This window comes from Eulemur rufifrons, chromosome 12 (genome assembly GCF_041146395.1).
Source record: "Eulemur rufifrons isolate Redbay chromosome 12, OSU_ERuf_1, whole genome shotgun sequence".
Lineage (NCBI taxonomy): Eukaryota > Metazoa > Chordata > Mammalia > Primates > Lemuridae > Eulemur > Eulemur rufifrons.
This window is the reverse complement of record NC_090994.1, coordinates 2,394,776-2,416,807: the sequence shown is the minus strand read 5'-3', so window position 1 is coordinate 2,416,807 and position 22,032 is coordinate 2,394,776. Positions and strand designations below refer to the sequence as shown.

Here is a 22,032-nt window from a genome sequence, read left to right as displayed (position 1 = left end):
AGAGATTTGTTTGGAGATAGCAATGACAAACACATTGCATGTCAACATCTTAGTCATATCGTGAAATTAGTTCTGACCTCACAGACCCTCTTAGTTCCGTCCTAAAGTGTCAATTTGTTCCAAAGTACAAAAAAGCATAACAAAAGACAAAAGGGGGAATGAATTTTATATTTATTGGTCCTGTTTCTGTGGTTTCCTCCCTTCACCTAAAATATAAAGAGTTATTCTTTTTATGTGTAATTTGCTTAGGTACCAAAGATTCTGTATTTTACCAGAATAATCTTCTGTGGTTTATATTGACTTTATTATGCCCTTGAGTATTTTAGAAATCAAGTCACTTAGGAAAGAGCTAAGGTTCTTTTTTTTTTTTTTTTCTGTTTACTTTAAAGACAGGATCCTGCTCTGTTGCCCAGGCTGGAGTGCAACGGCGCGATTGTAGTTCACTGCAACTTTGAACTCCTTGGGCTGAAGTGATCTTCCTGTCTCAGCCTCCTGAGTAGCTAGGACTACGGGTACACACCACCATGCCCAGCTAATTTAAAAAACATTTTTGTGGAAGTAGAGTCTCACTATGTTGCTCAGGCTGGACTTGAACTACTGTGCTCAAACAATCCTCCTGCCTCAGTCTCCCAAGAAGCTGGAACTACAGGTTCGAGCCACAATGCCCAGCTAGGAAAGAGACAGGTTCTTTACAATCATGTTACCTCTATGTTTACTTTAAAAATCTTTTACAGTCACTTTTATTAAATAGGTAGTCAAGTATTGTTTCTAAGTAACTTATGATCCTATTGTAATCAGGTATTCAAAATTTCCTGTAACTTTTGATGTTTTCCTTTCCCAAATCGAATCATAAATGATATCTTTTGTACCTAAAACTGTCTGAGATTTCCCAGACATACCTAGAAAATAACAAAGATTTGTTCTTTTACCTTACAACACTTTTATGGTTTTAACATTGTTATTCAATGTTAAAAAAGCACGCAGGACTCTGTTCCTTCACAGGAAAAGCACTTGTTCAGACAGTTACCAGCATCGAAAGGCGTTCAGAGTAAATGTCAGCAAGGTGCTCTCATGAGATAATCCACTGACCAGGGAGAGACGATTAACAAATATGACACACTGTATTTAATTTAAGCAGAAGCATTTTCTAGAAGTTCTAAAGGAGTGGGGAGAGAGAGAATATGAATATTTAGGAAACAGTCTAGTTGATTTTGTTTTGGTAAGATCAAAGGTAGGTCAAATTCAACAAATGTACTTGTTTTATTAGTGATAAAAAAAAGAAACATTTAAAAAATAAAACATTCTTTGAAATCTTTTGGGTTTAGGTACCAGGTCTTAGGTAAACAGTGAAATTCCTTTTCTTTAAAAAGAAGTCAAATAAGAAGATAATCCACACATTTACAAAGATGATTGACCTTGTTCACTACCGATATAGGCCCACCTAATTATATGGGCACTATCAGAATCACATATTTATATGAATTTTGACTATGGAGAAAACAAAAAAAGCAGCTCTGACAAAAGATAAATTCTGGAAACATGTCTTTAAATCACTTCTTGGGGATAGTCTACTATCTAGATCCCTGGCAGCTACTTTTAAAGTGTCTCCTGAAAGATCCAATCTATGGACCCAAGAGACCTCAGTCTTTTTAAACAAGTAGCTTACTACATACATTCTTCATACTGTTGCTATCCCCCGTTTTTAATCGGATAAATTCCATGTGCTAAAGCTGAGTTCCCTGCAGAACCCAGGGGCTAAAATCTTTAACTTTCTTACATTAACAGTTTCATAATTTAATGTTCCTTCCTTATATCTTTTTCCCCTAAGTGAACTGTTTATTAGGAGAATGCCAGGGATTCTTACTACTCAGGTTGCTTTTTCTAACAACTATAAAACCTTTCCTAAACATTCTGGAATAATACAATAATAGTGATCAGTACAGCATCAGTATCAGTTTTATTTATTTTTTATTTATTTTATTTTATTTTTTTTTTTTTGAGACAGAGTCTCACTCTGTTGCCCGGGCTAGAGTGAGTGCCGTGGCGTCAGCCTAGCTCACAGCAACCTCAAACTCCTGAGCTCAAGCGATCCTCCTGCCTCAGCCTCCCGAGTAGCTGGGACTACAGGCATGCACCACCATGCCCGGCTAATTTTTTGTATATATATGTATTTTAGTTGTCCATATAATTTCTTTCTATTTTTAGTAGAGACGGGGTCTCACTCTTGCTCAGGCTGGTCTCGAACTCCTGACCTCGAGCGATCCACCCGCCTTGGCCTCCCAGAGTGCTAGGATTACAGGCGTGAGCCACCGCGCCCGGCCCAGTATCAGTTTTGAATACTCATCTTGAATAAAGACTTTTAGATTTTTATAGTGAAAAACAAACAAAGTATACTTCCAAGTAATTCATCATCAATGTCCAAATTGTTAAAACAATCCATATATATTACCTCACTAATAGGACGTCTTATCTAGCAAACTTAATACCTAACACTAAAGCTCCCACGGGGTCTACGCACACACCCACCTCCCGGGAGAGTGAGATTAGAAGCCAAGTTGGGGATCAGAGAAGACACACATGCCGGACCGAGTTCTCACACAATCCTTTCTCCACTCAACAGAGCAGGGGCCACAGTGGGGAAAGTGAATAGGAGCCAGGCACGCCCGGGTGGTGCTGGAGAAGGAGGAAGGACGCTTGCGAAACAGAGCACAAGGGAGGACAGTGCAAAGGGCTCTCCCTGGGGAAACCTGGGACCATCTGGACACCGCTCTTCCCCAAATTGAGGAAAGTAATGAATTCTAACCTGCCAAACAAAATAAGAATCTGTGCGTCTGCCTGGGGCAGGGGCAGGAGAGGAGGGGACACAGAGCACCGAGTGTGGTGGGGGTGATGGGCGGTGGCTGCAGAGCAGAGACTCTGGGCTTTGAATCCTTTGGTGTGGGCTTAAACACTTGCTCAAATGCTTGTGCTCAGGTGTAGGGCAGGAACTCCTTTCACTATCCACTCTAAATATTAACATAACCCCAAACTCACCAAAACAAATGGGGTGAACCTGGGGGAAAATATGCAAATTTCTGGGATTTCCAGGCTGGTGCTACTGTTCGGAGACACAGGCACATCCCTCTGTCTTTCCACTCCTCAAGGATTACACCACAATTCCAATCCTTTGAACTGTTTGATTCCTAGTTGCCTATCCGTTGTCTCTCTTCTTGGTTAAAACTTTACCCAAGGAAGTAGAATGACTCAGTAAAAAATACTAAAAACAAAATAAGAAAAAAAGGCACAACCCTATTAATGCTGAGATAAGATTCTAGTGCCCTTTTTAATCATCAGAATCAGATTATAAATAAATTGCAAATGTATTTAAAAATGAAAAGCAGATGATATTTTCGCAGAAAAATAAAACAGTATGACTTCAAAAAAGTTTTCCAAATGAAAATCACTAATAATAAAGACCAGAATCAGAAGCGCTTCACACCAAGTTGCTCCAGTTTGAAAGTCATCGTATAGTATATTATTTTCTTACAAAGACTCATCATTGATATGTGAACTAAGTCTTAACTCATATCCAAAAGCCACAAAAGTATATGCCAAAAGTCTATTTGAAATGCCTCATATTTTAGTGTTTTAACAAACTCTATTTTAATGCCTCATTGATTTCGAATTGCAGTTTTTATCCGTCACTCTTCCATTTAACCCCTTGCCTTCTGAACAATCCTGTTTTTATTCCTTTAATAAAAAAAAAATCTAAATTGTCCTGGATTAATATCTAATAATTTACATTCCTAAATATTCTTTGAAAAGCAATAACTTTTAAAAAGAACAAAGAGTTAAAAAGACTTAATAAAGGCAAAGCAATAAATATCTTATGATTGGGGAGGAAATAATTGCTCCTCTAGAGAAGAGATGGAAAACCTGCTTGGGAAAACCACCCACATTTAAAGTGAGATTTAGCCTTCAGGACAAATATTCACCTATATAGCTGTGCATTTCTGAATGTCCACGTTACATCGTCTCTGAGGAGCATAACAGATGAAGCCACTTGTCCCTTACTAAAGCATCTCCCTGAAGTCAGTGGAACAAGCAGTGAGCAGCTACAAGGCGCCCGACCTCCTCCCTCCTCCCTTCCTGTCTCAGGTTCACGCTCTTGGCTTCACCCTCAGGCAGTTCCAGGAGAGGCATCCAGCCACAACAAAGCTCCCAGGAACCAGGGAGCTTTCTTCCCAGGGCTATCTCGAGTGGGAGAACACTTTTTCCAGAAACCTCCCAGTAAGACTTCCTTTCACATCTTATTGGACAGAGGTGAGTCATAGTCCCAAACTAATTACTGCTAAGAGGAACAGAATGACCGTGCTGAGCTGGACCAGTCGTCTGAGGACAGGACGGGCTCTGGGGAGGGTGGGGCAGTGCAGAGGTGGGTGGCGATTACGCACAAACAGCTCCCCAGCAGAGCAGCTGCTCACTAAAGAGGAGGTATTTATACCAGGGAAGCATTGGCTTGGGCAACTGACTTTCACTTGTCTACAGTTCTTTTACTCCCAAGGAATCTTTTTTTTTTTTTTTTTTTTAAACATAAGGATTCAAGTTTGTTACTTTAGCAAGTTATTGTTTTGTTTGAGTTTCTTCATATCTCAACCAGATTAATTTGATATTTCTAAACCAATTTAACATAGTTTACTGTCATTTACCTAACATCCCCCAGATGGTATATTCAGTAAGCCAGACTTTACAAATTAGCAGCTAGAATGATGTAAATTGGGCTTGCATGTCTCTCCTTTGCCCAGTGCATGGAATGTTTACCAGCAGATCTTAGATTTCTTCAAACAGCTCCTCTCTCTGTGCCTGTGGCTCTCTCCCAGTGGGGCGTGTACTCTGACCTTGGCCTCACTCTACCTTGATGTGGTGACCATCCTTATCCAACCTTACTGGTCTTCATTTCCACCAAAACACATTTGACCATTACTGAACCATGCATTTTATAATGCATGCAAAAATCAGTCATTCTGTATTGAACATAGAGAACACATTAACAAAAGAGTTCTTTGAAGAGTCTATTTAATATTTTCTGTGGAAATATTTTGTTTCCCTCATACATAACAAGAAAAAAAATAACATGCTTAGGGGAGCTGAAAGCAACTGTCAGGCCATGAAGAGGCGGCTGGCTTTTAAATGGCTTCATAAAGCAACATCTGCCGCTGGACTCCACACCTGTGACGACGAGCACATCCCCACCACTGCCAGCTTTAGGTACATGCTGCCAAAAGTGATTTATCAAAGCAGTGACAGATCACTTAAACAGCCGTGTTGGAAATCAAGGGCACCTTCGATCTTGTAAGCTTATCTGTCAAGTGATCGGCACCTCAAGGACCTACCCATGAGACAGGCCCTATCTTTCTGTGTGCAGTGGGGCTGAACAATGGGACATTATGTACATGGATATTTATAAAGGGTGTCATCCTCCAGGAAGTGTGGCAATTCCCCTAAATGTGTAATAACAACATATTTACGCTGAATTTTCAAGAAAAAAAATAAATAGCACCTGTCATTTGGATGAATCACTGCAATTTCAACTTGAAAGCTAAGTTTAAAATCAAAACCATGAAAGTATATACCTCTAGCCAACTACACTATCTAATTGCAAACAGCCAGAGTCCTGGAATTATTGCAAATTGTAAAACCACATTCATAAAATGTTAGGGTCTCTATTACAGCAGTGAAGTACTCATCCTAGGACTTTTTTCTTAGAGGAGAGGAAAGAGCATGAAGGTGATCTCTCTGTTTTAACCAAAAAGTGACTCAAATAGCCTGTTCTCCTTATTCAAGAAGGCTTCTGTACCCTGGCAGCTCTTCTCACCTGCCCCTAGATGGACTACCCACACTGTATCTGTGCTAGACCTTTCTCACCCTCTCGTCACCCAGCATTGCTTCTACTCCCACCACTGAGACCCTTCTATCTTCTTTCCACTGCAAGGCTCCTTCTTTGAAGAAGCCAGACCCAAATTAGCTGTAATTCCAAATCTACTGCCTCCACAACAAAGATAGGATCGCAGCTCTTTGAAAGACACTTTCTTTTAGGCACCTCCACACGACTGAGAAATAGAAAACTCAATCTAAAATGAGGTCACTGTGCTCAATAAATGGCAGCTATTAGTATATTATGTGCAACTTACACAGGTCTATAGATCTCAGTTATTTCAGGATGGTGCTAACGACATTAGAGATGAGGAAAGCATTTGTCAGGGAACTCTCCAGGGAAGCAACAGTGCCTGCTTAGGCAATACTGACTATAAAACTCATCTCTCCTGCCTCCTGGGTGAGATGACAGGGTACAATTTCATGCTAGTGGCCTAAAGAGATGTAGCTCCATCTCACCCCTAACCAAGCTTTCAACTGGGAAGGAGGACTGTTGTCTTGGAACCACTTAAGGAGCTTTTAAAAAATATACTACCCACCTTCCCTTCCCTTATGCCCAGAGATTCTATTTTGGCCCAGGTATGACTGTTGTTAATAAATCCAATGAAAGTTGTAGTTTGAACTATCCTGGAGTTTCAGGGTCATTTTTATTAAAGACACATGGCAGTCTCTGGGGAGTAGGAAGGGGATGAGGCAAGTGACAGGGACCCAGTCTATCTCAAGTTATAGCTGCAAAGTGAAGGACAGTCAACAGGTGGACATGCTCTTCACCCACGCTTGGGCTGAAGAAAACAGCTGATATTTTTTGAGCACTTGTGTACATCAGGTACTATGTTAAACTCTTTGCATGTTTCAACTCATTTAATCAGCATAATGCCTTTGAGACTGGCACTATTATTACCCTTGTTTTACACACAAGGAAGCAGAGGCACAGATATTAAGTAACTTTGCTCAAGGTGACATTATAGAACTAGTAAGCAGCGAAGTTGGGACAGAACCCAGGAATTCTGGCTCAGGAGTCAACGCTTTAGCAACAATGCCCACAGTACACGACCCTGGAAAAAAGAGTCCAGCCTTTACTAAGACCATCTCACAAGTTTAGGAAGAATATTAAAAAAGAAATGAAGTACACAACAATGATGACAACATTACTTAGTGATGGCTAAGAACATCAGAAATAATTTAAACATAGAGTCACTCAAAAAGTGAATGGGAAATTAATGCATCCCTTATTTACTTAGAAATATTTACTGAGCACTTATTTTGTTTATAGTACTCTATTATGCTGGGTATCAAGAGATGAATAGGACATAGTCTATGTCCTGATGGGTTCATATTCTAGAAAACATGCAAGAAGCCATTATCAGAACATATACAAGCTATCACACATCTGTTTTTTACCCTATTTAAGAAAGTTTTAGGAATTTGAGCATTCTATCTGGTGTGTAATTCTTTAATTATTTTTAAAACTGCTGTCAAAATAAGTATACTGTATTTGGTCCTTCATATCTCTCTAGGCCTCCGGGCTTATGAAAGCCACCTGTAAACATCGCTGTGCTCTGACCCCAAGCTTGCCTTCTCGTGGGACAGTCTGGATTGGCAGAGATGTCTCCAAAATGAGATTTTACAATGTGGCCACTTAGGCTATCCAATTGATGACTGGATGCCCTTTCATAAAAATTTTGCCGAGGATAGTCAATATTTTGAATAACAACAACAACAAAACCCAGAAGTGGTAGAATAAACAAAATACCTTCAAAGAGAAAAAAAACCATATTCATGTTTTTCTATTAGAGGACTAACATTGATCCTACATTAAGCTTCTTCAGGCTCTAAGTCTGACAATATTCAACAAGTAACAATGAAAACAGGTCAAAATTTGCCATGACATTTTATATTTCTCCTGCTGAAAAGATATATAACTATCTTTCCTTGTCAATGATCTATATATTATAAGCTAAGATCGTATAGTTAATAAAATTGCTTAACTGGATCCTCAAAATAAAAAAGCCTCCACCCATTTATAAATATACATTTAAAATAATAAGTCTAAAAAAGAAGACTGATTTTCCCACTGACTTACAGAGTGACTTTTCTCATTAAAAGTGGGTACCTTGTATCTTCACAGGGTATAGAAAAAAAAAGTGGGTACTAAACCAAAAAAATCTCTGATGGAAGTTATAGCTCTGAGATTCTATAATTTTTTTATTGAATCATATTTGTTTTCACTCTTTAAGAGAAACTGAATTAATGTCACTTTAGATGTTTAGTGTCTTTTGCAAACAATGACTTAAATGTTCATCTTAAAAAATCCTTTCTTCTCTTGACTTAGCCTCTTACTGCTCTTTTCTCTGAGAAGGATTTATACCAAAACTCTATTTAGAAAAGTTTTCGTTTTTCAAATGGCCATTAAAATTCACCCATTATTTCCAGTAATGGTGGACTAATTGATTTGGAACAGCCTCCTCCCTGTGATCAGTAGAAAAGCCAGACAAGATGCAAATAAACAAGCAAGTGCCAGCCCTTTGACGGTGCTGCCCAGCTAATGAGACAACGAGTCACGGAGGAAGAAACCCTGAGAGGTGAACTGGCGTCTGAAGCCCATGTTTCCCTGGGGATAGTTGGCCTCACAGAGACAGAAGCCAACTTCAAATCCTCTCAATTCCTGAGATACGAAGATAAATAAAATATAACCAGGCGTATTGGATATCAAACATATGACTGAAAACAATAGAAAATAAAAACAGAAACTAGGGGGAGCCAGAAAATAGAGTTACCAGGTATATAATTCAAAATAAATATGCTCACTAGGTTGAAAGAAATAGAAGACAAGATTAATAATTTTGGCAGAGAACTGGAAATGATAAAAAAAATTGACTTTACACTGTAAAATTCCATTTTAAGAAATCTGTATCGTTCTTCCTTCTTATCTGTAAAATGACAAACCATGATCGTTCATCTCTCTAAAAAATTCAAACACAATTGCAAGGACTGAAAATTAATAAATGAAATGCTAAAACTCAATACGTAGGGTCGGCATCAGAATAGACTTCTAAAAAGTAAAAGGTGAAATGGAAAAGAAATCAGTAGAAAATATCCAGAACGAAATACAGAGCTGCGAGAAGAAATAAATAAAGCAACATCACCAGGTACGGGCCATGGGAGCAAAGGCTGACATATGGGATTGCGTTCCCAGCAATGGAGGCGTGAGAAAACAGGCAGGAGAAATAACAGATGAGAATTTTCCAGAACAGATCAAAGACAGGAAGGCCTGTGACTCTCAAGTAGGCTAACAACAAAAACAATACTCTGGTATGACAATCACAATGAAACTGCAGAAAACCAACAATGAGAACAGTCTATGGTCAGAATCTTCTGGGGCCGACGTCAGCATCTCTCTCCTTGCAGGTTCCAGCATCCCCCCCCTCGGCCACGCTGTCTACTGAGACTCTGCTACTTCACCCACAGGCTCCACATTTCCCGACCTTTTTGACCTTCATACCTTCTGCCCTGCACCTTCATATCGCACACAATTTGGATTAACAGCTCTCATCAGGCCTGCTCTGCAGGGCTGCCCAGAAGGGACATCGCCTATCCGTGTTACTTCCAGTTTAAGATCATTAGGGCCGTGAGACTCATCTGAGTTCCACACCATTTTCATAACCACAGAAACGGCACGTAAGCCAGCTCTCACGTGAGAACATAAAAATGTCAGTCCTATCCTATATTCCAGACCTCAGTGTTCTCCATCTCAGTAGAGAGACATGCTTCAGTAATTAGCTGTTGAAAGATATGTCATGTAAACTTACTTTTTTCAGCTTTAAAATTCAACTAAAAGATTTTTTGGGGGGAAATAGTAAAAATTTTTGTGCATAATATAATCTAATCCCTTAACATATATTTATACATTAAAATATGACTATGTTAAAAAGTTTCTAATATCAGTTTAACACAGATTATCTTAAATCTAATAAGTAACAAAAATAAGCAGGTAAAACCTCGGTTTCAGCGGGGAAAAAGGGGAATGATTGAGATACTAACGTAACCTTCAAGACTAACATTATAATTTTAAGTTATAGGTGAGAAACTTTTATTTAGTTTACCAATTCAATCCTCCTCCAATCCAACTGTAGACTTTTAAAACCAGGAAACCAAATCCAGTGTTTTTGCTGATGCATTACCAACATAAGACAGCAACATAAACCCCTATCTCCACCCCACATTAAAAGATCTCAAACTATTGGGAACCTATGTCTTTACACTCTAAAATTGCATTTTAAGAAATCTGTATCATTCTTCCTTCTAATATGTAAAACGATAAACCATGATCATTCATCTCTCTATATTACTGTCTAAATTTGCACTTCTATTAATAAAACACTCAATCCACAAGCAAAGAAATCAAGACTTTAAGCCTTTATCTTTAAAGAATCTAAAAAAACAATCAAACAAGTTTATATGGGAAGTGTTTAGAAACAAACAAAACTTCTTCCAAGACGATTTGTTTATTTAAACTATACTAAAGTTCAGGGGCCTAAAGTCCCTAAGGGTGGTTTCCAAACTTTGCTTCACAGGAGGATCACCTCAGGAGCTTGAAAAAATCCTAATGGCCAGGGTGCACCCCATATTAATGACCCCAGAATGTCTGGGAGTGCGAGCCAGGCAGCGACATATTTCATAGACCCCCAGATGATTCCAGTGTGCAGCCCAGCTCGGAAGCACCACCCTTGTGTGGTGAACTGCAGTAACAAATAGAATTGGAAGACTATCAAGTCAAAGAAAGGAAACGTACATCTCATTTCTTCTGCTATCAGCAAGATATGATACCTCAGATGAATCCTTTCCCCTCTCTGAGTGGTAGTTTCTTTCCTCTCTGTCACAGAAGGGAACTGTACTGGAACAGCAGCTTTCACGGGCTGGCTGGCAGCTCCCTGGTGGCCTGGGAGCTGCTGGCCGAGAGGGTCTTAAGTGGGGCCAGAGGATCTGCGTATTTAAAGATTGTTTCAGGTGATTCTTCATGTAGAACCAGAAACGATGGATTCCTCTCAGCACTAATATTCTACTATTATAAATTACCAGGGCAGAAAGTTTACTAATATATTTAAAATATTTTCAAAACAAGAGTTAAAGAAAAAATTTGAGCAAGTTAGGCAATTAAATGTATTAAAATATTTTTGTTCCTGAGCGTGTCAGTTGAAGGCAGATTGTAGGTATGTAAATATTATTTTGCATTTTGTTTTCCTCTTTGACCACTTATTCTTTTACTATTGTTCATGACCATAATACCACCCTATGTTATGTAGCACTTACCACTGGATCTGTAGAACAATGTCAGAAAGTCAGACAGGTCTGAATCCCCCATTTCAGGGGCCACTGAAGGTGAGAAGGGACCACTCCCACCCAGGATGCGGATCTCTCACAGACCCAGCCAGCAGGTCAAGGGTCGTCACCAGGAAGAAGGCAGCAAGGTCATGTGTCTGAAGCTCAGACCTCATGCTTTTTGATCAGACAGGATGGAGCATTTTTATGGTACGTAACAAGTAACTCAATGATAAATATTTACTGAGCACCTTTTTTTTTTTTTTTTAAATGCCAGGCATAGTATCAAGTACTGGTACAATAGCGACCGGTCCCTGAGAACTGTCTATGGGAGGCAGAAAGTGGGCGAACAGGCACACGGGGTGGGAGCCGTAAAGCCAGGTGGCGGACGAGCGGCTGTGGACGTGTCAGCAGGGGCAGCGCAGGGACAGCAGGGGATGCTGAGTAAACACCGGCTGAATGAATACCCAAAAGGCTTTTTCTTTATTTCTTTCTAAAGGAAACAGGTCAAGTGGCCACGTAGCAATTAGGGAGAAGATTAGGAAACAGGAAAGCAAAATGTAAACTCGGTCGAGGGGTCACCAGCTTTCTACGAAGGGCACGATCCCTGGGAGGCAACTGGCTGGGCAGGTCCAAAGGCTGCGACACTCAGGGATGCTCGGTGCAATCGTAAGACAGGATGCCACATGGCTGGGTGTCCCTTATATGTTAGGGGACCTGGGGACCTTGATGATTTCTCTCTCCACAAATCTGTTGCTCTATCCAAACTATGGTTCCTTTCCATTTTTTTTTTTTTTGCTCCATTTTTTTTTTTTCTAAGACAAACCAGAAAGCACGAGTAAAGAAATCTAAGTTTCTATAAGTTACAAGAGACTTCCCATGGAACCTGTGTAATTTTGAATGTCTTTTAGCCATTGCCAATACAAGGAGCAAAACGGTCACGTCCACGGGTAGAAGGCAGCCACACATCTGTTCAAGCCTGAGCGTCCAGAGCCGATGCCCCAGTGCAAACTCTTCTTACTGTAATCGCCATCATTTTCACTTCCTGCTTATCAGTACAGTTGGAATCCAGGCTTCGCTATATTAAACTTCCTTGGCCTCATAAAATGAGGCATGAGATAATATTAAACGGCTAAATTTAAATTTAAGCAATGAAAGATGTTGAATGAACAAAAAAAATTAAAATCCTCCTGACATGATTCACATAAGCTTAGCCTGGTATAAGAGAACTTTTTCTTTTTAGAGGAAGAGCCAGGTTTTAAAGCTGAAACTGCAAAGGAATGGGTGACCCTGCGTTTGGTGTATAAACTTTTCACGCTGCTGGCTTGAGGTCAAACTTTGATTAGTTTGCAAATGAAAGATGTTTGGGTTCTTCACCTCCTGTCTAGCAAATATTTATTCAGATTATAAAATAGCAACAAATGCTGGCACAACCAACATTTTCTGTTCGAGAGAAGCTGTGGGCATTTTTACAAGAAATGTATTGGCAAAGTGATAGGAGAAAGCTTTGTCTATTAATAGTAACTCTTTGTCCTGAATGCAACCAATGCTCTCAGTTTTATATTCAGAGTTTTCCAACATTTACCCATAATCAATTTTTTAAATAAGACACAGTTGGATAGACTAGTTTATGTTTCATTAACCCAGCATGGAACATTATGATGTAGCAGCATTTAAAAGTTTAAAATATTTTCACACACTGACCTTTTTGCCTTTCCCATTTTTCTTTGATTCCTCATGAGGTCTGATGAGGCCCTTCAAGCCTGCATATGAGCCATGTAAAACATCATGCCCTGCTGGTCCATTGTTAACATCTAAAACCCAAGTGGATTGAAGATTAGTTAGAACTTGACATGGTCTGAATGCTGATACAACTTAAGCAAAACAAAAATCAAAAATTACATTTATTTACACATAATGTATAACAGGAAACTATAGGCCCTTTAAATAAACACTGCATACTTCTTGCTGTTTGAGATATATTTAGAACTTTCAGTTTATTCCACTCCAATATCCCAAGCAATTCACTTCACTCAGTGTTCAGAAACAATTTAGCCGGCCAGGTTAGAATGTGCTATAGCATCACATTTGCCTAGTTGACAATGTAAGAAAATGTACGCCTATTCCTTCTGCACTGTTCAAACTTGAATTCTTAGATTTTAAAATAATGATCAAAACCTAGATCCTCCAAGAAGTCAGTTCTATATTAGCAACACTGAGTAATCTCAGCTTTGGAGGCAATTTGAGTTTTTCTGGAAGAGTCTTCAGTAGTACAAAGCATCTATTTCAATCTATAAGTGACAGATAATTCTACTCCCCCAAATTTCCACCACAGACCCCATGTCTCGCCATGAAGGCACACATACCAAAAGGAAGATACTCGAGTGAAATGTGGTTTCACTAGATGCTGAGCTGTGTAGACCTAAGTAACCCACAGTGAAGTATGAAATGTTTACTTCGAACTGACTCACCCCCTGCTATTGCTTTACATGCTGTTCCTTATTCTCACTCTTTTCCCCCAAAACAGTCTGCCTACTTTATGACTTAGTTGGAGTTTTGAAGGAGGACCTAGCATAGACCATAACATGGTTGCAACGGTATAATGTACACCTTGACACAGAGGGCATGTAGCTGCCTAGGGTGCACCAGCCCCAGCCAGGTGACGGTTAGCTCAACTGCACATCCCACTCATTTGTTCACTTTGATCAACAAATACCTAACGCCCACAGGCCTCCCACTGGAGATGAACAATGTACAAGATATTGTCCTACTCTTAGGGAGCTCACAACCCAATAGACAATATAGACACAGATAAATCAATGTAGGCAAAAATAATGCTAGTGCCCTCAGAAATTAAAAATCATATAACATGAGAAAGACTGCTTTGCAGATAGGTTGCCACAATAAAACCAGATATAACTAAGTTTGGTCAGTCTGATTTGAAAATTTTTATATATCGAAATGAAAAAAAAATGCAGAACAACAATGGTTAAATGTCCTCTTCAATTTAAACTAGTTATTTGCAGCCTGGGCCCTAGAAACATTTTAAGGTCAGGTTCTGAACCACAAACCAACACTCTTTCCCATAAACCCTAATACTGAATCCCTTTGGAGACTCACACCAATCACATACTGATTCCCCCACGTCCTTGGCAACCTCTTATAGTTGACTTGCACTCACTTGTCTCCTAGTCCTACTTCAGCCCAGATGACTGCCTACCACAGTGACAACCTCAACCAGCTAAATACAGATAGGTGGATCAGAACAGATGGGTTCACAAGCCATGTAAAAGGGTATCATGCAGTTGATATTTTGTCCTAAGATCTGGCTAAGTTTCTCACTTTTTTTTTTTTTTTTTTTGGAAACAAGGTCTTGCTCTGTTGCCCAGGCTAGAGTGCAGTGGTGTCATCATAGCTCACTGCAACCTCAAACTCCTGGCCTCAAGCAATCCTCCTGCTTTGGCCTCCCAAGTACTAGGATTACAGGGTGAGCCACGTTGCCTAGCCTCACTTTTGTTCACTCTCCAGGTAAAAGTATCTAACTGTCTGTCTATCTTTCTATCTACCTATTATCTATGTATTACTTTCTACCACTTTCAACCATCTTTTTTTGAAAATGCTAGAACTTCTAGGGTAGGATATGGATGTAACCTGTTTTTCATATTTAAGATCTAAAAGTAATTATAAGATTAGAATATTAATCATATCCACTATGCATTTATTTTCCTTTTTAAATACAGATATTTACTTAAAGCAAGAGTATATCAAAACAAGAAAAGCAGTGGACTAAAGTTGTAATTTGGGCCACAATGTTATTGTTATTGAATCCTGAACAAATCTGCAGCTTCCTTTTGTATTCAAAAAAACATTTTAAAATGGCTACCTGCCTCAGTTCGTGCTGAGAAATGAAACAGGCTGTAAAGCATTTTCTAAACACAAAGCTCTAGGAAATGCATCACAACCTTTTAAAACTTAGGCTAACATTGCTAATGACACATCTTTCCGAATTTCCCAAATGATGCAGTCACAAAATGATCCAAGTAAATAATTTATTTGGTTATTTAAAACATTTAACAAACCCTGCCACAGTAATTCACCAATGTTTTCTTTAAGGACGTTACCAGCACGCCAAAAGCAGTGAAGCGCAAGTACCTTGGAAAGCAATTGTGAAAAGAGCGGTGAGATTCCATTTCTGTCTAGATCAATAAAGAGTATCTACTCCCCTCTGCCTGGCTCTCCAGACTCTTCCTGCTTGCTCCCGATGTGCAGCTTCTTCATGGGTTGTCATCAGCTCTCTTCTAACCCTGCAAAGTGACTTCACCACTTCCCATAGTCACCCACTACTGAGAAGTCCTAATTCTATGCACCTTGTCCAGACCTCCCAGCTGAGGTAAGGCTGGATAAATCCAACTCCCTAATGGACATCTATCTTTTAGAAATTTCAACTAACATGCCAACATACCCCAGAGTTTGATGAATGCCTGTCCTCCTTCAGCTTGGGTTACAATAACAAAATACCACAGACTAGGTGGCTTGAACAATAGCAATTTATTTTCTCAGTTCTGGAGGCTGGAAGTTCAAGATCCAGGTGCCAGCATGCTCGGGTTCTGGTGAGAGCTCTCTTCCTGGCTTGCAGACAGCCACCTTCTCATTGTGTCTTCCCATGGCAGACAGAGAGGACGAGAGCTCTCTGGTGTCTGTTTTTATAATGGCACTAATCCCATCATGAAGTCCCTCATGACCTCATCTAAACCTAATTATCTCCCAAAGGCTGCCCCCACCTCCAATCCAAATACCATGCCAGTGGGGGTTAGGGCTTCAACACATACAGCTGGAGGGACACAATTCAGTCCACAGCAGCTCCCTACCTAAGCCACAGATCCTAGCCTCCTCTCTCTCCCCCCCCTTCATTCTACCTTCATTATACACATGATTCATTGACTCTGACTTTTCAGAAAATGACGAAATACAGAGAGAAACAAACCTCACTGCCCCAGAATTTTTATCATTAAGTTATATTACCTGTAATTTTACCCTTTAGAAATTTGTTTGGGCTAATAATATTATCAAAATACAAACACATCAAAGAAAGTTAGCAAATGGTCACTCATTCACCTCAGTGTGAATTAGGTAAATCACAACTTTCACCTGCTCAACGGAGATAACGATTGAACCAAGTGAAGAGAATTTTAAATGTGATCACTCTGGGGGCAGAGCCAGGCCAAAGCAGCATATGGGCCTGTGTCACTTAACACGCTGACTGCCATATGAGTTGTATTTAACTTAGGCTAGTTGTGAGCCCAGGGCCTCATGAAGCATATAACTCATATATCTCTTTACCTGCTGACAACTTAATTCTAAAAATGTGGATTAAATGAAGTCAATAAATTTCATTTTTCTATTTATGTTTACCTTTAAATTACACTTGAGCCTGACAAGTCAAGAAAAACACTTTACCCTTAATGAACTATTTTTCAAGTTCTCACATTACTTTTTACATTGTCAATTTTCAAGTTTTTACATTACTTTTTTATTGATGATGTAACAAATTTTTCATTAAATTAGAAAGGAGTGTTTTGTTTTCGAAGTTTTTATTCTATTTTCATAATGAAACACCGTGGCCATAAGGAAATTATTGTTTCTAGTGTGGCAGTCAAGGTGTTAAATACTAGGAAAGGGAGAAAGATGAAGAAGTGGATGTTGAAAAAAACTGTAAGAGAGGCCGGGCATGGTGGCTCCCGCCTATAATCCTGGCACTCTGGGAGGCCGAGGTGGGTGGATCGTTTGAGCTCAGGAGTTCGAGTCCAGCCTGAGCAAGAGCGAGACACTGTCTCTACTAAAAATACAAAGAAATTATATGGACAGCTAAAAATATATATAGAAAAAATTAGCCAGGCATGGTGGCGCATGCCTGTATTCCCAGCTACTAAGGAGGCTGAGGCAGGAGGATTTCTTGAGCCCAGGAGTTTGAGGTTGCTGTGAGTTAGGCTGACGCCACGGCACTCTAGCCCGGGCAACAGAATGAGACTCTGTCTCAAAAAAAAAACAAAAACAAAAACAAAACTGTATGAGAATCTTGGCTGTGTCAAAGTTTTGCCTAGAGCCAAGGCTTAAGAAATAAACTTTTATTTCTAACATATATCTTCCTTCACATCCTACTTTCCTACTTCCAAGACACAAAATTAGGACTAATAATGCTAGTACTAATAAAACATTTAAACAGTTAGTATTTATTCATAAAAGGCACTCTGCAAGGGACAAAATGAAAAAGGCTCCTAAAGGCTCATTTAATAATCCATAATTTTTTAGGCCGGGCGCGGTGGCTCACGCCTGTAATCCTAGCACTCTGGGAGGCCGAGGCGGGTGGATTGCTCAAGGTCAGGAGTTCGAGACCAGCCTGAGCGAGACCCCGTCTCTACTAAAAATAGAACGACATTATATGGACAACTAAAAATCTATATAGAAAAAATTAGCCGGGCATAGTGGCGCATGCCTGTAGTCCCAGCTACTCGGGAGGCTGAGGCAGTAGGATCGCTTAAGCCGAGGAGTCTGAGGTTGCTGTGAGCTAAGCTGACGCCACGGCACTCACTCTAGCCTGGGCAACAAAGTGAGACTCTGTCTCAACAAAAAAAAAAAAAAAAAAAAAAAAATTCCATAATTTTTTTACTATAAGTTTTATGGGGTTAAAAAAATCCATACTTTTACCATATAAAAAAGCATATATAACATTTTACCATTATCCCAATGGGAAATTTGTTCTGAGCACCCCCAATGTGAATAACGAATTATTTAAGAACAACATAGAATATAAAATCTTAGGATTGTGGAAAGAACCTTAAAATACCCCTAGAAAAAACTCCTTTCCAAATGTACTTTTGGGATATATACAAGTTACTCACAGGTTCTGTACTAGGCAAATCTCAGCTAACAAAAACCTATACTCATATTTGTCTGTTAGAATATCAAGTTCACTTTGTTAACTATGAAAAAAATAAAAACAAAATCATGATCTTCAGTAGATAATTGAAATTCCTTCCTTTATAATCATTGTAGAGAATTAAAATATAGACCCTATATATGTAAGTTAGTTTTAGTGCTACATACCTTTCCCACTGGGGGAGTAATCTTGTCTTTTGAATTCCCTAATACTTGTATACAGACTGTCTTGACTGTACCTTCCCTAATTGTCTAAGCTCCTTGAGGAGACAGAGCTTCATATTAATCTTACTCTCACTGTGTTTATTTGAATACCTGGAATGTAGCAGATACAGAATAAACATCTCGTTAATGAAAAATGAGTAAGTACATGAATGAACGAATCAACCAATCAGTTAAATAATCAACAGCCTGCCTTCCTTCCTTGTGGTCAGCCTTCTGGTTAAGGCTGACTATCCCACCTCGAGCTGTTCCAACTGCTTAGTCTTACTACTTAGTGAGTGGGATTGCGAACTACAGGGAAGACGATTGACAGAAACACTCCTCTAAGCACACTTGTGGATTACGTGAATTGTCAAACGTGCAATAATTACTTCTCAATTTAAAATATTTAAGGAATACATGTACACCTATTTGCTGTAATTCAAATTTCCTCTTGAATAAAAAATACTCAGAATATATGAAATATAGCATATTATATAAGAACTCCCAAATGCTTATGATTAGATGGGTTTAGTTCTGATAAAGCACATACATTTTCAATTAACTCAGTTTTAAAAGTGGTATACTTCCTGATTTCAATGAGATGTACTCAAAGCCCAAGATTATCAAACTTTCTCATATTACTGAAAAAGAAATATGAAATTGTAATTCTCTGCTTTAGGACGAATTATGATGAAATGTACATATATCTTTCACAATCACTATTGTATTTTTGCCTATAATTCTCCATCAATTAAAGCTATAATCCAAACACACCCCATGTTGAACCACATGAACCAATTAATCCTCTAGGCAAATACTACTAGTTTATCACGTTATTTTTTCCTTCAAAGCCAGGGTCCAACGTCATGGTCTTTTCCAACCTAGAGCTGCAGGCAGTGACCACCAATCAGCTGAAGTCAGCAGAGGCCTTACTTGCAATTTCTATCACAGAAATTAATGCACTAAGACAAAACAACACTGTGTTACACTGGCTGGAATACAGTTTAAAATACTTCAGCATAAACTGTATGATATGAGGTATGTTAGTTCATCTGCATCAAACACACATCCAGAAGTGGTCAGCTAGCATGTTAACAAAACCGCCACACTCCAGAGACAATTCCTGTAAATCCTCCAGCCCATTATTAGATGCTTTGCTAACTGCCAAATGAAAGGCAGAAATGAGCTATAATTGGTGATGTTGTCAGCTTATTAATCAGCATAATGGATGTCAGAAATAGTTTCTTGTTGGTTAAATGAATGGATTCAAGAAAATTGGATGGGTTAAATATTACAGGGGCACTCCCTCCCCACGCACTAGTAGGACATAAAAATCTAGCAGGAATTGTAGCTCGTATCTCTGTGGATGGTATCCAAGGCTTGATCCCTAAATGGCCCCATGATAAACCACAGGGTCAGAGGTATCTGATGGTCTGATGTTGACAATGAATAAGTTTACAGAAACGTACTCTATCTAGTAAACCTTTCAGATAAGATATAGACGGAGAACTGGGACGTCAGCATATTGGTCAGTTTTGTGGACTGATTCCTGTCTGCCAATAAGTGTTTAATAAACGTCTATGTGTCTGAGACTTGCTTACAATAAGATAAGGCAGATAGTGTTGGTAGAAGAGTAGTTAAGCACCATCAACCTCCAATAATTGGTGGCTATTAATCTATGAACAAGAACCTAGTAGTTGGATATAATCAAATTGGTCAGATAAACTCACAACAAATGTGTACAAGGTGCTGATATGTAAAGACCATCATGCACAGCGAAGAAGAAAATTTGCATTAAACAAACAGGCAAGAGTGGAGTGGGGGTGTGGGAAGGACTTTTCTGTTTGTGCTGGCGGACACATGGCACCTGTGGAGCCACTCTGTCCCCCTTCATTAGTGAGAAGTAACTAGGAGTCAAGCTGTGCGCTAGGAGGATGACCAATTGGCCTCATCGACTGGGCAATTCAAACCAACTTCTGTTGGTTGAAGAGCTATGATTAGCAGTCTCAGATGGCGGGTGGGATGTCATTTGCACATATAAGTAATGTTAAGCTGCTTAATATAATTCCTGTCCTGGGCTGTCAAAAGTTAAAACAGGACATGAGATCTCCATTCCAATGCAAATTTGCTGTGGACATTTTCCCTGAGCTCAAATGCAAGTTCCAGCAGCATTTTTCAGACTGCGTTCAAGAACAAAAAGAATTTCCTATTTCAAAATCCATTTAACTGTGTAATTAAGGAGCTTCCACCTAACCTTCAATTAGAAGTGATTAATTTGCAATGTAAGGACATGCTGAAAGGCACTTATCAAGAGAAGAACCAAACAGAATTCCATAAGCTTTTTAAGCATGAATATGCTCAATGAAAGTCATCTGCTTGTGGATTGGGAACACGTATCTTTGTGAAAAGGCATTTAAAGGTGACATACATAAAATCTTATTACACATCAGCCTTAATAAAGATTTGCAATCAATGTTGGTGATGGGAACACTCAATTTGAACCCCAATTAAATGAAATGTTATTCTTACTGCCCCCCAGAAAGAATTCTATTCTTTTCATTAGATCTGTATTCTAAAAAAATCATATTCAATTTTATTTTGAGTTTTGTTAATAAAAATTTTGTGAAAATGTCTTTTACTCATGTAATTTTCTATGTAAGTACTGGCATACCTCGATTGGGCCTCTCGGCCCACAAAACCTAAAATATTTACTATCTGACCCATTACAGAAAAATTTCATTGACCCCTGATATAGACTGTATTAAAAAATATAGATCTATTAATAATAATATGGAAATATATATAACATATTATATTAGCAAATTTTAAGATGATAGGATAATACATGTATACCAAAAAAATCCCCTTAAAATATCTATTTGCATTTGTATGTTTGTACACACACACACACACACACACACACACACACACATAGATGGTCTGGAAAGAAACATTAAACAGTTGACAGCGATTGCTTAGAGCAGACAGTCCAACCCAGTTTGTTTGCCATAAACTATCCAGGGTTACATTTAAAACATAAATCTATTTGGTTATTCCCTTGTTCAAAACCCCCAGGGCTTCTCATCACACTTAAAACAACTCCCCATCTTGTCAGGGGATCTGGCTCTTGCCACCTTACTGCCCTCCTACAGCTCAGCCGGTATTGCCGCACTGGCCTCCTTGGTGTTCCTGCAGGTAAGTTTCCACAGCAGGACACTTATATCCACTGCTACCTCCGCTTGGAACATGACTTCAGTAGACAGTCACCGGCTCCCCTCTGCTTCTCACAGGCCTGTGACCTGATGCCACCTCCTCAGGGAAGCCTTCACTGGCCACCTCATCTATCTGATGCACTATTATTTTTCTTTTTATCACTAATTGCTCAAAAGCTGACAGTGTTACACATTCATTTACTGTCTGTCCTCCCCTTGGAGGTGCGCACACTGCTTTACTCTCTGCGATCTCCCCACCTGCCCAACAGGCGCATGGCTAACTTCCATTAGTTATTAAGTGAACTAACAAAGGGAGGTATGTGAGAAGCAAGAGCTGGGAAGGTTTTATTCTTTTTTACCAATCTTTGTTACAATGTAAATGTATTTGTGTATTGTTTATAAAATTAGAAAAAATGTAAAAATGAAAAACATTAAATGATTTTAAAAT

The 22,032-nt window shown here is 39.2% G+C and overlaps 1 protein-coding gene across 1 annotated transcript in view; it reads right to left on the bottom strand.

The window, feature by feature from the left end:
• Positions 1–22,032, bottom strand: part of MCPH1 (microcephalin 1) — a 174,638-nt gene that overhangs the window by 129,838 nt on the left and 22,768 nt on the right. The window contains exon 9 of the mRNA XM_069485068.1: positions 12,937–13,046. Coding sequence (XP_069341169.1) covers positions 12,937–13,046 — 110 coding nt within the window. The remainder of the gene's footprint in view (positions 1–12,936; positions 13,047–22,032) is intronic.